The sequence below is a fragment of the Xyrauchen texanus genome, chromosome 29 (genome assembly GCF_025860055.1).
Source record: "Xyrauchen texanus isolate HMW12.3.18 chromosome 29, RBS_HiC_50CHRs, whole genome shotgun sequence".
NCBI classification, from domain to species: domain Eukaryota; kingdom Metazoa; phylum Chordata; class Actinopteri; order Cypriniformes; family Catostomidae; genus Xyrauchen; species Xyrauchen texanus.
Window position 1 is genome coordinate 20,496,799 of NC_068304.1, and position 16,469 is coordinate 20,513,267.

Genomic DNA, 16,469 nt, shown 5'->3' on the forward strand with positions numbered 1-16,469 from the left:
CAAAGAAGCTATTTTTTTTTTACAAAATGATTTGTTTATCAATATTAGCAATTAAGACATCTAACTTTCATTTTGTTTTGTGTTGATTAAGTCCATTTTGGATTTACCTGAACTAAACAGGTTTCCTCTTTGAATGATATCAGTTTCAAATTACATTTTAAAAGTCTGCTTTTTCCTGAAGAAGACCCCTCATGCTGTTTAGGTGAAGGAGTGGCGGTAATATGCAGTTGCTTGCAACTGCCGCCAGACTGACTCTTTGTATATGAGTGACTGAGTTTAGGATCCTGGCAATTACTGCCGCCACTCTTAAAGAGACAGTCCATATTAGCTATGCTTTTTTTCCCCCTTCACAACTAAAAGGCGAGGTCATTATTTGTCCAGACTCCAGAGACTTTTTCCCTTTGTGCTTTCTAACTTTTCATGATTTCCTTTGTTTAGTAGGAGTTTTGTTAAAAAACTCCATTGCCTACCTAGCAAAATGTTGTTTTTGTTTTAATCGTACATAGCAATTAGTGCATATGTCATTTAATAGTGTATCATGTCAAAAGAATAGGCTTGTATCTATTTCTTATTGTTAGCCTAACATTAAATGAAAGTATTAAACTGAGCTGCACTATTTCAAATTGCTTCAGTGATGAAAAGTTTATGAATTTGTTTGGGGTTAAATACTGTATAACATGTTTACCAGTGCTGAGTACCCCACTAATATTGATGTCCATTAGCATTATGAAATTAGTTAAAATATTTTAGAAACGAACATGCATGGGATTTAGGATGTGTAGTACTTTGTGAATGAGGTGCATTTGAATTTTGTGGAAATCTTTGGAGCTTTCTGCAGAGTTCTGCATGTGCAGATTCTATGTGGGCCAAAAAATAACATTTGTTACATTTACATAACATTTACTTTTAGTAAGCCTTAGACTTCCCACCTAGTTTGCCTAGATTGTAGATGTTAAACAAAAAACTGTTCTCCATGTTTGTTCCAATTGTAATCATAGTTTTGGTATGTTTTAGAGTCACCCCCTCCTCCATACTCAAGACTTTCTCCCAGCGAAGAACATAAGCCACTGGGTAAGTTTCTGCCTTGTTGTCTCTTTCACTCTCACACTTTACCTGCTTGTAGTTACTTATAAAAATTTGCTTTTTAAGTAGTTAAAATGTGTATATGTATGCACACTCTGAGAAAACAGATGATGGGAGATCATTTAATGGCTATATAATTTAACAAATCAATCTGTGTAACAAAATAACCTGGCCCTTGTGAAGTCGGTGCCATCAGTTGTAACCCACTGGCTGAATCCCTGGCTTTACAGAGAGCCAAAGGGGAAGCAAAAGAAGAATTTTTAGAATTTTAATGATGGCAATTATGCACAGTGACCAGCTGAGAGCCAGTGGATTCTGCAGCCAGTATCAGGCGGGCCCATTTTCAGCATGCCAATCTAGAGCCGGCCTAGGCTCGCCCCTTCTGTTGTGAGGGCTGCTGGTGTCTGGCATTCGGAAGGTGACTAGGCTGGGATATCCTCTCGGTACCATAGCTTAACATCGGGCACACTGTTGGCAGGAGGTGGGGTGTTGAGAGGGTCCTTATGGAATTGATGCTTTGGTGGTTTGCAGCTTGGCTTGTATTTGTGACTTTTTTTAGAGACCAGCATAAGTAGCCTGATAACACATATTTACAGTTGTCACAATTTGAAATTTAAGATCTATTCCTAAACAAAATAAGCTCTTTACCAGAGATGACTTAGGCATGCCTTTTCTTCTCAGATCTGTCAGATTCCACACTGTCTTCCACTGAAACGGAGACTGCCAGCTCGCCAAACGTCACCCAAGGGGAATTTTCAGGTGGGTTTGCCTATTTAAGATATTTATGCTCTGGAATTTAGAATTTATCATACGTGTTAATTAGATATGTTTGGAATCTTCATGTTAGTATGGCCTGTGATACAGTTTTCAGACTTGTTGCTGTTTTTTCCAGTCCTGGAGAGCTCCTTTTGTAATATCTTTGTTTAAACAAAGGCTACGTGCCTGTGATGGTGACCTTGCACCAGATATTTACTCTTCTTTTTTTCCCTCTACAAGAGGGAGCAATGAGCTGGCATGTTTTTTCCCCTCTTAATGTATTATAATGTTACAAACATCCTATTTTATCATATGTGTTCTGAAACATTACTCCATGTGTCAGGAATGGAGTCACAATTGCCAATCAAAATTGAGCATTTTAATTCACAGCATTTAAAATAAAAAATAGCACAAGTACACTCATAAAGCAAAACATAAAAAAAAGGTGTTTTGGGGCCTGGGTAGCTCAGCGAGTATTGACACTGACTACCACCCCTGGAGTCGTTAATTCGAATCCAGGGCATGCTGAGTGAATCCTGCCAGGTCTTCTAAGTAACCAATTTGGCCCGGATGCAAGGGAGGGTAGAGTAACATGGGGTAACCTCCTCGTGGTCACGATTAGGGGTTCTCGCTCTCAATGGGGCGTGTGGTAAGTTGTGTGTGGATCGCGGAGAATAGCACAAGCCTCCCGTGCTGTGAGTCTCCGTGGTGTCATGCACAACAAGCCACGTGATAAGATCCGCAGATTGAATTCTCAGAAGCGGAGGCAGCTGAGCAGATTTTGTGTTCTGAATTTTTCTAGAGGTGAAATTAGATGTAAATATGCAGAATTTCAGATCTTACAGAAAGTAGGCCAGAGGTCAAGCATCCGGGTTCCACAGGGAAAAGTAAAGGGTTTCAGAAAAGTCGAACGGAGCATTTTGGCCAATCACAGAGCTACAATGGCAATTCCAGCATTTGCAGTGAAAACTTAAAATTGTACATATATCAAGTACCCATGACCAGTATATATTCAACCATTTCAATGAATTATCATAGACACCTGCAGAGTCCAGACATCAGAAAATCTAAACAAGTTTTCTTCCACTTTAGATTGGGAAATGAACTTGCGATGCAAACATGACTAAAGAGGACATAAGTAAAAACATTGTGAATTGAAATGCACAGTCCAGAAATAATACCAGCCACATAATATAGAAGGATTGACACTCCTAAGAACATGTAGTAATTCGTTTATATTAACTGATGTTTTCACATAAATGAGGAAAACCTTTTGTTATGGACGTGACAGTTGTGAAAGCAGAACTTGATGAGGGGGAAATCAAAACGCAAAAACTTGTAACTTTGATTTCTGAGACATCTGTATGATATTACCATCAAGGCTGCATGATGGATTTAAATAAGATAAAAATTGTGATATGGCCTTGCACAAATACAAAGCTCCTATGGGCTGCATATTTAAATATGTCTTTCGGAGCCCTGACAGGAATGAAAGCGGAACATGCAGAGTAATGCAGCAATTAATATGATATTGCAGTTCAAATCGCAAAGTTTGTCAAAATGGTCCCTTCTCAAATACTGGCTATAAATGCAGTAGCTTGAAATAAGTCACAGACCAAAGCAATAGTCAGATAGATTGTTGTGATTCTCTCGTTGACATACATATTATTTGATATGAAGCATCTATAATGGTCACGTCCTCAACATATTTTCATGAGTGTTTAAAGTATCCACCTTTTTTCTACGTCCCGTGATGCTTAGCAAGAAATGTGGCCATTACATCCATTGTCAAGTTGTCACAGCTTTTTGAACATGGATGTTCATCCATTCATTCTTTCATTGTGGTGTTGGGATTTTGAGGAGAGCGTGTATAATTTCATGAGGACATCAGTTGCTATATCAGTGTGTTACTGAATGATAATAAACTGCAAAAAAAGTAATAAAGACAAAGGAAGCGCGAACAAAACCAGTGTGCTGTTTCTCCCAGATGCAGTTGAGATTTAATTTAAGCACAAGCACAACATTTCGAGCAAAATTAACGGTTGTTTTTTTGTGGAGCACCTGTGTTAGTTCAGCTTCAGATGTGTGTGCTTGTACTTGTTGTCACCCTGCATGTTCAAATCAGACAGACACACTGAGGAAGAGCCGTGAAGTTCTCCTCGGGTATGTAATCGCTTTTTCAAGTTTTCCAATCGGACAGTTATTTCCTTTTAAATCCACACATAAGTTTAAACTTTTGTTCAGCGGGTGATTGACAGGTGAGAGGTGGTGCTTCGCTGCCGTCCGGGACGCATCAGTATGCTGTTTTAAATTTCAAATGCGATGTGGTTTTTGACTACCACTGTATGTGTTTTTGTGATCTAATCACAAAATATTTTGCACCCCGTTTACAACTATATTAAGCGCTGACCATTTGCGATCGGATCATCCAAAATGTGTCTTATTACCAGCTGTAAACAGGGTCTAAAATGACTGCAGCCAGAGCTAGGGAATGCTATAGAACAGCCTCTGGCGAAAGTCCCACCCACATTAGTTTCCCCAGTAAGACCCCCAGGAAAAAGGTGTATAGAAGGGAGATGTTTTAGAGATATAATCTTAAACAATAAAATGTAACAGACATGACAGTGCTGAAACGCAACAATATCATAAATGTGGCTCTTGTAATGTTAAAAAGGCGCTGTTATGACAAAGTGTGCATATTTTTCAGATAATTCCTTATCAGGTTACACTCCATGTCAATCACTCTCACCTGTCTCCATCGTTTGAGCTCGCTTGGTTTGTGCTGTGTTTGGTATCGTTAAAGCATTTATTATTCACTCCATCAAACTCCAAATGCAACAATGAAAATCGTCTGTGTGTTTAGATAAAATAGAACAGCCCACCCCAAACCCCCATTCAATTTGAAAAGAAAGAAATCAAAATAAACAACCAAAAGAGGGACCGAAGGACTATTTATTTTCACTTTATGTTAATGAAAATAATTTTCCCAAGAGATAGGCCTCAGAAATTAGCTGAAAAACATGCACACTTTGTCATAACAGCACCTTTTTTCTTTTCTTTTTTTATATTATAAGAGCCATATTTATGATATTGCTGTGTTTCAGTGCTGTCACATCCGTAACGTTTTAGAGGTTAAGATTATATCACTAAAACAATATTCATTCAAATGAGTTTATACTTTGTACTAAGTTAACTTATATTGATATGAACAAATGGTCTCCCTTCTATACCTTAAACACTCATGAAAATGTGTTGAGGACGTGACCATTATACAGTAGATGCATCATATCAAATCATATGTATGTCAACGAGAGAATCACAGCCATCAGCGCTCCTTCTTTTACTATGATTATTCTGATAGATGACTGACTATTGCTTTGCTCTGTGACTTGTTTCAAGCTACTGCATTTATAGCCAGTATTTGAAAAGGGACAATTTTGACAAACGTCTAAAATGTCACATTAAATGCCACGTCTAAAATTATAATTGACTAAATTCAAATTCAAATCTTTTTGTCATTTATCTAGCTCTATATAGGAAGGGATTAAGTGCTATGTAAAAGTTTGAAAGCTGTAGAAAATTCAAAAGCTGTACATGTTCCCATGGAGTGTGTTTGGATAAATGAGCAAACTTCGCAGGTAATTTGTTTTATTATGTTTTACTTTGCTCTTCCTCATTAAAGGCCATTAGGAGCAAATAGAGTGCGGTGGAGATAAAGCTCTCATTGTGAGCTCAGCAAGAGGTTCAGTGGGCCGTGTTGGCTGGTCATAGAGCCTGCCTCCCCTCCTCTCTTTTCCTTGAGAAATATTTGAGTGGGATCAAACTGTAATAAGATCCAAACTCACAGGAACACACAAACACTCGGGCACACTGTCACGTTATATGCACTGGCACTGATCATGCACACATACCACACACACACAAGCACAAATCCGAAGACACATGCTCACACACACAAACACACATATCAGAGCATGATACCAACACAAACACACTCACAAAGGTGGTTTATTTATTTATTTTCCTGTGAAAGAGCCACACCAAGAGAAAAGAGGAGAAACAGCCCTGGCCTGTTTCATGATTTGAGACAAAACTCTCCCCTCTCATGGTATGAAATCAACATGTTTATCTCATAAATCTGGAACCACACTGTGCATGCATGGGATCGTGGGCGACAGAGAAAGGCTAAGGCCTTGTTTTCCACAGCTAGAAATAGCATTCAAAGAGAGCAGGTCAATCCACCCCTTTCCCAGAAGGAGCTACCTGAGCTTGTGGCTTCATGCAAACCCCCCTTTATACATTCATGCCCTTTGTCACCACCACTTCACAAGCTGGCGACTCTCCCTGCGTAAACAAATTGCGTTAAAAATTCTTACTTAGATTTGTCCCTGGATTGAACTATGACTTGTTGTAGGTGTATAATCAGGCCATTTTTAATATGCATGCAGTCTCTGTGTAACCTTTTACCTAGAAAGTTTATTGTTGTCCTATACTTGATTAAAAGGAACTGATTGGGCAAGTGGGCTCAGACATTCTGCAAAGTGGAATGGAAGACCTTGCTTAAAAGACCAGCTTAGACCAATTCCCATGCTGATAAGGCTGGATTGGTGCTGGTGGACCAGCATAGTAAAGCTGCACAATTAATAGAATAAATAATCAAGATTTCAATTACAGCAATCACAATTAATTAATCATGAAAAGTGTCAATTCATTTTCTTTTAGGTCTACTCCTGTTACATCAACATTTATTTTCTTCCATTGTAACCAATCACAAACATGTATAAGTATGTTGCTCTATTTCTGTCTATAATTGGTTTAGATCTTGAACAACAGTTTTGCTTTTAATGCTACTAGTTCATACTAATACATTTTTGTTTGAAAATGCATTAATTTTGCTACATTTAAGCCTCTCATCCTCACCTGAATGGGTTTTTTCTTCCACTGAAAACAGACTTTTGAAAACGCTCTTTATTACCAAATTTTCTGGAAAAATATGACATTATTGGATTAGTCTGGAGATGGCATAAGAAGGCCAATGTGAAGTTCACTGTTTAGAAATTGTCTTAATTTACTGATGGATAAAACAGCAATAGAGTTTCAGTGATTCAGGTACAGTTCTCAGTGTAGACTACTGTACAAAAAGAATAGTGCAGTTGTCCAACATAAAAAAGTATTTGAATGTAAATTCTGATGGCATACTTCGTTCAATTAATTTATTGTTCCTTTTACTCGCTTTTCAGTGGAACACCTCTTCACACACACACACACACACACACACACACAGCTCTGAAACTTGGCTCTCTCTCCCGTCTGCCGCCATCTCCTCTCCTTTTATCTCTGACTCACAGCTCACTGGGAATACAAAACAGGTGTTAGCACAGGTGTAAATCCTTAACCACTCAGCTTTTCTGGACCTCACTCTCCACTGATCAGTGCTCGATCACACCCCCTCCTTCACATCTATTTATCAAAATGAATCACAATTTCATAGATATTGATTTTTGTCATAATTGTGCAGTCCTACAACCTAGCCATGCTGTTCACCAGTTTACTAGTTAAGAACTGAAAAACATATATGCCGGTCTTTTCTGCTGGAAAATTGATGCAAAGCATTGAATTGACACTTCTTCAAAAATTGTGCTCTCCATCCTATGTTGAATTGTTGAAACACATTGCTGAATTTCACACCATTACCATTCCACAGAATTCCATAAGCAATCCTAATACAAATCAACATACCCCTATATCACTCTCCAGCATGCTACCCATTAAGATATTTTTTGTAAAAAGATCAATCTAACCGCGTTTTCCTCACCCCACTCACATGCAGGAACAACTAAAGCTCTTAAAAGTTATGCCAAGGGGGCCGACGGTGGGAGGAAAGCAGCTTGTAGCCCCCTAGGCGAGTGTAACTCTTGCTCCAAACACTCATTTACTCTGTCTGACAAAAGCAACAGAACATATCTCAAAGAGTCTGATGAAAAGTCTTTGCCGCCCAAGGGTGAGATTCGAGAAAACTTTCTCATCTTTGAGAGATGTCTATGGATGCGTGAGATCTGGGGTTATTTATGTTATACGTCTTTGATGTCTTGCTGCCTCAATGAGTTTATTTTGCACACTGTATTAGGATTTTCAGCTCAAATTCTTTATTGCCTCTCCGTAATCTCCCCCTGAATGTATTTAGTATTGTCCCCCATCAGTAACAGCGAGACAGTGTTTGTGCAGGGATGTTTTTTCGCACATCCTGGGATCTGGGCGAATATTTGCATTTCTGTATGCTTGTATTCACACATGTCTCTATTCTCTATGTTTTCAAAGCATGGCTGTCAAAACATGTGTCCATTATGTGTTACATGTGTGTCTCTAAAAGTGTGTATGTGTGTGTTCGCAGTCACATTATATATCTGTGACTGGGTTGTAATGCAACCCACCTGTTTCCTCACTCCTTGTTGTGGCCGTATGGAGATCAGAATATTGCCCTTTGAAGTAGTCCTCATTGCTTCCTGTATAACTGCATGCATGTGAGTTTGTGTTTCCTCCCAGTATTGGGGTTTTTGTGATCTTTGTGGTTCACAAGCCTCTTTATTCAAGAGGTGGTCTCCTTATTACCAAAGCTAGATGTTGGCTGAGGCATAAGCGAGAAGATCAGTGGCTGTTTACAAATTATTATCAGACCAACCATAGATGTGCTACAGCTGAGATGCACACTAGAAAGACCACTGGAATTTGTCACCAGATGTGGAAAGGAAGCAAATTCAAACTGTTTACATACGTTTATCCATACTCAGAGATGTCATAATTGGAAAAAAGTCAGATTGAGTTATGTCATCCCTCTCAGGAATGCTGCAGTCCCATTGTGTGCATATTTTGTTTATATCTCTGCTCTTCCTAGTTTTCCTTAAGAATTTTCAGAATGGAATGTTATCTTTCTGCTTATTCAATACTGTGCAGTATACATTATAATGCCTACTTAAAAAAAAAAATTGCACGTGAAACAGAACACATATGCGCATGTACATGGAACAGTAAAGCGTCCTATGATTTCCACAATGTGGAAAACACAGATGGAATCATGGAATCCAGTCATGAAAATGGAAGTAATTATAAAATGCGGAATATTTGGGATAAAATAAATGTATGAATGCACAATTAATCAAAGTAAAATTGTGATATGCCCAAGTACAATGATTAAATGACAAAAGGCTGAGATCTAAATAAATAAATATACAATGTGGTGTTCAGCTTCAAAATGAATATGTGATGCTGGCTGCTCATATTCTAATAACCCCTCATCATAAACATCACTTTGTGTCTGTGTAAAAGATGACAAACAGCAGAGCACTTATTGGCTTGGTATGTATGTAATGTGACACTTATTAAGCGCACAGCACATGCAGACTGTATATTTATATAATAAAATCACCCTCATGGGGGCTGCCATTTTATAATCACATGACCATCTGTATACTACTCGCTTAATCTCAGTAACCGTCTTGTTATTGGACACTTTAATTTTGATTAAATTACTCATGGCTGATTGTGAATAGTGAATTTCTACAATGGCAACTGTTGATGCTGCATCCACACCACTAGGTGTCACTGTAAGTCCAAGATGACACAAACAAAAAGTTATTGAATGCGCCTTTAAGTTCCATTAATTTATTTGATTAGAAAGTTTTTTTATATAATATAATTAATCTTTAAAAAAAATTGAATTCAGAAAAAATAAATAACTAAAAACACAGAATTTGGGAAAAATAAAACCCTTTAGAACAGTAGAAATGTAGAACAGATGTCATAGAATGGACATCATATGAACACTTCAGCTCAGCGGGAAGAAACCAACATTTCTGAAATCACATTGCTGTGGAAGAAGCTGTTTACTAAATGAGCTGCATGTATATGGGATTAAAGAGTATGCCAAACAGTGCATATTAACTGGAATGTTCCCCTCTCGCAATAATCTGCTTTCTCACAATAAGCCACTTTCTGGTGTCCATGTAAACATATTCATTTCTTCAAACAGTAGAATGATACATTGTTGTCATATGGCATCATCGTATCGCATGTTTAATTCAGACAGTATGTTTAAATTCACTTCAAAAGTTTTCAGACTAAAACAATAATTCGTATTTTTAAAATATCATGTAAACGCTTTAGTCCAACTTAAATTGTACCAGTCCGATTAATGCGAAGTCTGACTAACAGAGCTCGGCTTCATCCAGCATGTTTACATGCTAATTTAACCACAATTCCTCACCATTATGCGCTGCTTCAAAAGACAGATGTGGGAATCAACATGCATTTAACCTGATGTATTGGTATCTTTCCTTTGAATACTCAAAATAAATATTGAATATTACGCTTTGTGTCATGTATATTTGTGAAATGTACATTTCCTATGTAAATTTCCTATCTGTTTTTGTTAAGCAGACCACAGCCTTGCTGGCACTCCTATGTTAGTTCTATATGTTAGGGTATGTTGTAACAAGTGAAAGCAATGACAGCCTCATTCAACCTGTACTGGACTTTACCAAACTGATCAGCATGGTTACTGTAAAGTGAAGCCAAGTGAAAATTGAAGAATTTAATTTGATTCTCATTATTTAATGTCATGAACTGAACAAATCGGGTAGCATTGCTAACTGAAGGAACCGTTGGTTGAACGTTATTGATAGTACAACTAGCTGTCTGTGTTTTTTATTAAAGAAAATATGCTGTCTTTGTTGTCATACTTGTGCCTGTGTGTGTTTGATGCTGATAGTCTGAAATGAGCATATTCACAAACTTACCCTATGGCTAAATTGTAGAGACACAAACAAGCATGCCTTTTTGATAAACTGGCCGCACTAAAGGCATGCCATTCATGGTCTAGGTCATGGTCTAGGTCTGACCTCATTCCTAAAGTACACAGCAAGGGCTCCTGGAAGTACAGGGCACAATTAAACGAAGTAATCAAAGCATGTGACGGCGTGCTGATTACCACTGATTTGATTGCATCCATAGATTTTGGACAGCCTTAAAAGGCATGTGATGTCTGCCTTTCAATTTGAATTCATTAGCTTGTTCACAGACATCTGAAAATAGCTGGACGGTATTTTGAATTCTTTTTGCTGTCAAAGCGTAAATCGTTCCTATTTGTTACTCTCTGGGCTATTAAATGGACACATATAAATACAAATCCTTGTCACCATTTACTCACCCTTAGTTCATTTCAAACCTGTATGAATTTCTTCATACAGGTTTGAGGCACAAAAGGAGACATTTTGAAAAATGTTCACGCTGTTCTTTAACATGTAATGAAAGCATACAGTGACCAAGGAATGCCAAGCTCTAAAACATCATAATGTAGTATTTGCACTATATTCCAAGCCTTCTGAAGCCATACAGTACACTGACATTGAACAGATCGATAATTACATTTTTATTCACATAAGATCTTACCTTTTGCTGTAGCTCTTAAATCTCATTAAAACTTCTGCATATTCAAACTTTGAAAATCTTTGAACAACATGAGGTTGAGTAAATAACAACTTTTTCATTTCAGGATAACTATCCCTTTAAGCCTGTGAGCCTGATTAAGATCATAATAAAAACATTGATATTTTGTATGCAATGTGTAGACTGTACTCAACTGCATTTTGTCCGTTGCTGAGGAAAACTGCGATGAATGGAATGACATCAACTGGATTGCATCATGTACAGCAAAATTGTAATGATGAATTATATAACTTAAAGAGCCTAAACAGCTCTGCTGTAAAACCGTTTAAATTGTAGGCATCCTTTCCATTCTTTTTTCAAATCCATGCCCTTCTGTATTATCTGAGTATGACAGAAAGACTGTACAGACCCACATACACACCCTACTCTGTCTCTAAGTCAAAGTCTGTGGCAGCTTTACCTTTCCAGTGAAAAATAAGGAGAATCAGTCGGTGGACAGAGGGGCCTTATCAAAGCGGCAACCACCCTTTTGCCTCCCCCCTCATATTCCTTCACATCAATGAGCATCGGTATCTGTCCCCCTGTCTCTCTCTTTCCCTACTTTTATCTATTTCTCCTTCTCCCCCATTCCCGTTGCCTGGCTCGGGGCCTTAGGTTTCCACCGCAGCCCCAGAGCCTGCCCACACTCCCCCTGGGCCCCGAGTGCTCCAGGATACGGGATGTGGAAATAATGTGACTGGAGTACTTCCACCCTGCCTCTAGAAAATCAGGTTCTGCGGATTGTTTATTTGAGGGGAAGGAGGTCTCAGCCAAACATCCTGTTTTACTTGCCTGGGTTTTATAGCGCAGGGGCTGCTCAACTACCCCTTTGACGGCAGGGGGAAGCTGAGGAATGTTGAAGAGATGGCCAGTGGCCTGGGGGTGATGGGTTAGTATGTGTGTGAGAGAGTATGCGTGTCTGTGTGGCATATTTTGTTGATTTGTGGCATTGAGATTCAGAGCATAGAAATAATAAATATATAATCCACAAATACAGGTGGTACTGCGCTGTCATGGCTATACCATACGTCTCTCCTTGAGTGTGTGTTCCTGTCCTGAATGACTGTATCCCACCCACAACAGATTCAGAAAATTGTCTGAAAAAAGATTTGCATCAGCATGTTGTTTATGTCTCAGTGGGAATGTATAGTGTTTGTGTCTTTGTCTATGAATTTGCGTGGAGGCTTAGGCTGGGTATTGAAGTTCCTGATCCGATTCACAATTTCTCCATTCTATCCAATTTTTTCGATTAGATTCTGATTCATTTGGGTATTTTTCAGTTATTTATGTCAAATTGTTCTTACATATGAAAGACATTCTCTCTCAGCTAATGCTATTAATTCTAGGACCTTCTAACTAAGTACAATATGAAAATATAAATTTTACGAACATGTACAAGAGTTATGTTTAATTTTTACTTGCATAATGTATTAATAAGGATACATTGATATGTAGAACTCGTGCTAAAACTGTACTGTCTCTTTAACAATTGTGGCAGCTCAGAGAGTGTCTCAAAGAAGGGTTTTGGTTGAGTGCATATTAACGAGAGTGGAATTAACGCTCCTTTATTGCATCCATGCTATGCGTGATTAGAATTACATGTCTCTATTTGTTGTCTTTTATCAACAACTGTTTAAACAGAAAGGATATTAACATACAGTAGACATTATTCAATGACAAATGGATTACGTGGATCTAATTTTTGAATACACGGAAGGTGTCAAATCAAACTTTACTCTCAACACACAGAGAAAAGACCTTGGTGCTGAACTTCTTCGCAACTAAACTACTCAGTAGCTGGTGAGTGAAATCTGAAAATGTACCAGCCAGTGGCTAATCAGAAACTTTAGTTGCATACCACAAAATTTGGTGATATATGTGAGTGATTTACTTGCATTATAGAGGGTTGCCACATAGAGGAAAAGATCAGTCTTGGGATTTAAGAATCAATATCGAGATCAAGGTTCTAAGGAAGATTGCAATTCGTTGGAAAATAAATATTTTTACCAAGTCCTAGTGGGTGCAAACAAATTGGCTTCCAAATTAAAGAACATAGACTTTATTTTCAGGGATGTTAGATTAGAATTTTCCTTTTGGTCTACACATTGTTTCACCGTTATAAATATTTCAAGATGTAAAGCATTTTGGAGAGAGAGAGGTGGAGCTTTTTACGAAGAGCTCTGTATTATACAAAATCAATATCAAGAATCACTATTTGGTTTATGGTTGGTAATATGATAATAGCTCTATCTAGTAACTATTGTGGCATTTGCTTCAGTCAAGCATATTTTGACCTCTACTCGGCTAACACAAACCTTGTTAATCTAAGTGCGTTAAGTTTTTGCTCTGAAAATAGGTCAGGTTCATCCAGAACATAGCTATAGTGCCTATATACAGTTGAAGTCAGGAGTTTACATACACCTTAGGCAAATACATTTAAACTCAGTTTTTCACAATATTGAAAAATCCAATCGTAGAAAACATTCTATGTCTTATATCAGTTAGGATCACTACTTTATCTTAAGAATGTAAAATGTTAGTAGAAATAATTATTTATTTCAGCTTTTATTTCTTTCATCACATTCCAAGTGGGTCAGATGTTTACATACTCTTTGTTAGTATTTGGTAGCATTGCATTCAATTGTTGTACTTGGGTCAAAATGTTTTTAGTAGCCTTCCACAAGCTTCTCACCCTAATTTGCTGGAATTTTGGCCCATTCCTCCAGACAGAACTAGTGTAATGGAGTCAGGTTTCCTTGCACGCACATGCTTTTCAGTTCTGCCCACAATTGTTTATATCGGATTGAGGTCAGGGCTTTGTGATGGCCACTCAAATACCTTGACTTTGTTGTCCTTAAGCCATTTTGCCACAACTTTGGAGGTATGCTTGGGGTCATTATCCATTTGGAAGACCCATTTGCAACCAAGCTTTAACTTCCTGGCTGATGTATTGAGATGTTTCTTCAATATATCCACATAATTGTATTTCCTTATGGTGCCATCTATTTTGTGAAGTGCACCAGTCCCTCCTGCAGCAAAGCACCCGCATGCTTCATGGTTGGGATGGTGTTCTTCGGCTTACAAGTCTCAGCTTTTTTCCTCCAAACATAACAATGGTCATTATGGCCAAACAGTTTGATTGTTGTTTTATCATAGGAAATTTCTTCAAAAAGTAAGATCTTTGTGTCCACAGGTACACCTCCAATTCAGTACACCTCAAGCTAATTGGTTAATTGCCTAAAGGCTAGACATATTTTTCTGGAATTTTCCAAGTTGCATATAGGCAAAGTTAACTTAGTGTATGTAAACTTCTGGCCCACTGGAATTGTGATATAGTCAATTAAAAGTGAATCAATCTATCTGTAAACAATTGTTGGAAATAATATTTGTGTCATGCGCAAAGTAGATGTCCTAAACAACTTGTGAAAACTATAGTTTGCTAATATGAAAGTGGTTAATAAATTTGTTTTAATGATTTCAACCTAAGTGTATGTAAATTTCTGACTTCAACTGTAATATGAAGGTACATCACCTATGGAGCTTGTTTAAAAATGCAGTCCACTTGTACAGATTTAACTTATCGGTTCCTGACTGACCCACTACCACCCATGGAAAACAATGAATGAGTAATCCAGTCCTGCAATGCACTCTGGGAAGGCTGGGGCAACCCCTCTCTCCTCTCCCTCCACCCTGCATGCCGCTGTGCCTGCCTGCCTCCTCCAATAGAGCTATTCATTCAGTCCAGGCCACGGGGTTAGGGAAACAAATAAAGAGGCAGCCATGCCTTTAAAAATGTATGGAATGTCCAACTGTTAGTTCAGTGTTTTAGCGAGCCTCCTCTCAAGGCTGTAGAAAGGGGAAACAATAATCTGTTGAGCGGCCGTCACTGTAAAAGCTTTTGCAGGTCTCAGCTGGCCCGTGCCCAGGGGAGCGGGCCGAAAAAGGTGGCCATAGTTGATGCAAAGGCTGTTTTTATTTTCTGACTGGTTTTGAACACCCAGTAATTACTAATTCCAGAGCCTTGTTTCGGGGGTGGATGGGCCATGATTTAGGCCTGTGGTTTGATTGCCTGGCTAAAATAAATTGAAGAATGTTTTCCTCCCGAGAGGAACATTGACAGTTGTGCTGGGACCTATGGCAGTGAGTAATTTTAAAACTGGGAGAGCCTACACATTTCTCTGGCCTGCAGAATGCACTGTGTGGATTAACTGCAGGGGCCCATGGAGTCTGAAATCCTTACGTTAACCTTCATTAGGAGCTTGGATGGAGAAAACAGACACAGTGTGTGTGTGTTTGAGATGTGCAAAACTACAACTACACTGTTTTCTGTAATTTACCTGAATGACCAGTCGATTAAGGAAGTTAAGGAAGCCCTGTAGGCTGGTTTCGGGTTATAATCCTGGACATTGCACTTCTTAGTGGGCCATTTACAGAAGACACATTCAAAACAAAAGCTAAAAAGAGGATCACAGCAGAATGCAGAGGTCTTGAGATGCATTTTAAAAAGTTGTACTATTTTTAACTTGAGAGTATTTTGGAAATGCAATGCTTGCTGTGGACACAAAAACAGTTTAACATGATGCACCTGCCAAAGACGCCTATTTGCACGTTTACGGCTATACCGGCAGTGACTTAAAGGGGAAGAATTTAAAGACGCCACATTTCTGAGGGTGGGAACTGTCTTACAACTAAAGCTCTACATGCAGCCAGCAGGCTAATAAAAGCACCACCACTAAAAATATCAAACCTAAAAATAAAGTAGAAGAAAATGTCTAGATCCACGTTTTTCAAACTGGGGGGCGTGGAGAATGAGGGATAAAGAAACATTATGAGCTGAAAAACATCTGCCGCGGCTCTGATATGCAGACCGTTTAAATGACAAATATGCAGATATCTTATTTAAACAGATGTAATTCACGAACCTCACGAAAATCCAGCATTTTCTTCAAATATCTTCCTCTGAAGCGCATATTCTATTAGCCAGAATAAAAATGTCCTCTTATTCACAAATCATGATAGTCAGTGGTCACAATCCAAGCAGGCCATCCTGGCTGTTTAAATTGTCAGGAGATCGCTGCTTCTTGCTGGATCTGCTCCAGTGCGTGAGTGAAACCAATGTCTTTCTTGCAAGTCACTGTCGGACATGTTTG

The 16,469-nt window shown here is 38.4% G+C and overlaps 1 protein-coding gene across 1 annotated transcript in view; it reads left to right on the forward strand.

The window, feature by feature from the left end:
• LOC127623236 (mothers against decapentaplegic homolog 6-like) overlaps positions 1 to 16,469 on the forward strand; it is a 38,769-nt gene that overhangs the window by 4,292 nt on the left and 18,008 nt on the right. Inside the window, exons 2-3 of the mRNA XM_052097582.1 lie at positions 1,015 to 1,071; positions 1,765 to 1,842. Coding sequence (XP_051953542.1) covers positions 1,015 to 1,071; positions 1,765 to 1,842 — 135 coding nt within the window. The remainder of the gene's footprint in view (positions 1 to 1,014; positions 1,072 to 1,764; positions 1,843 to 16,469) is intronic.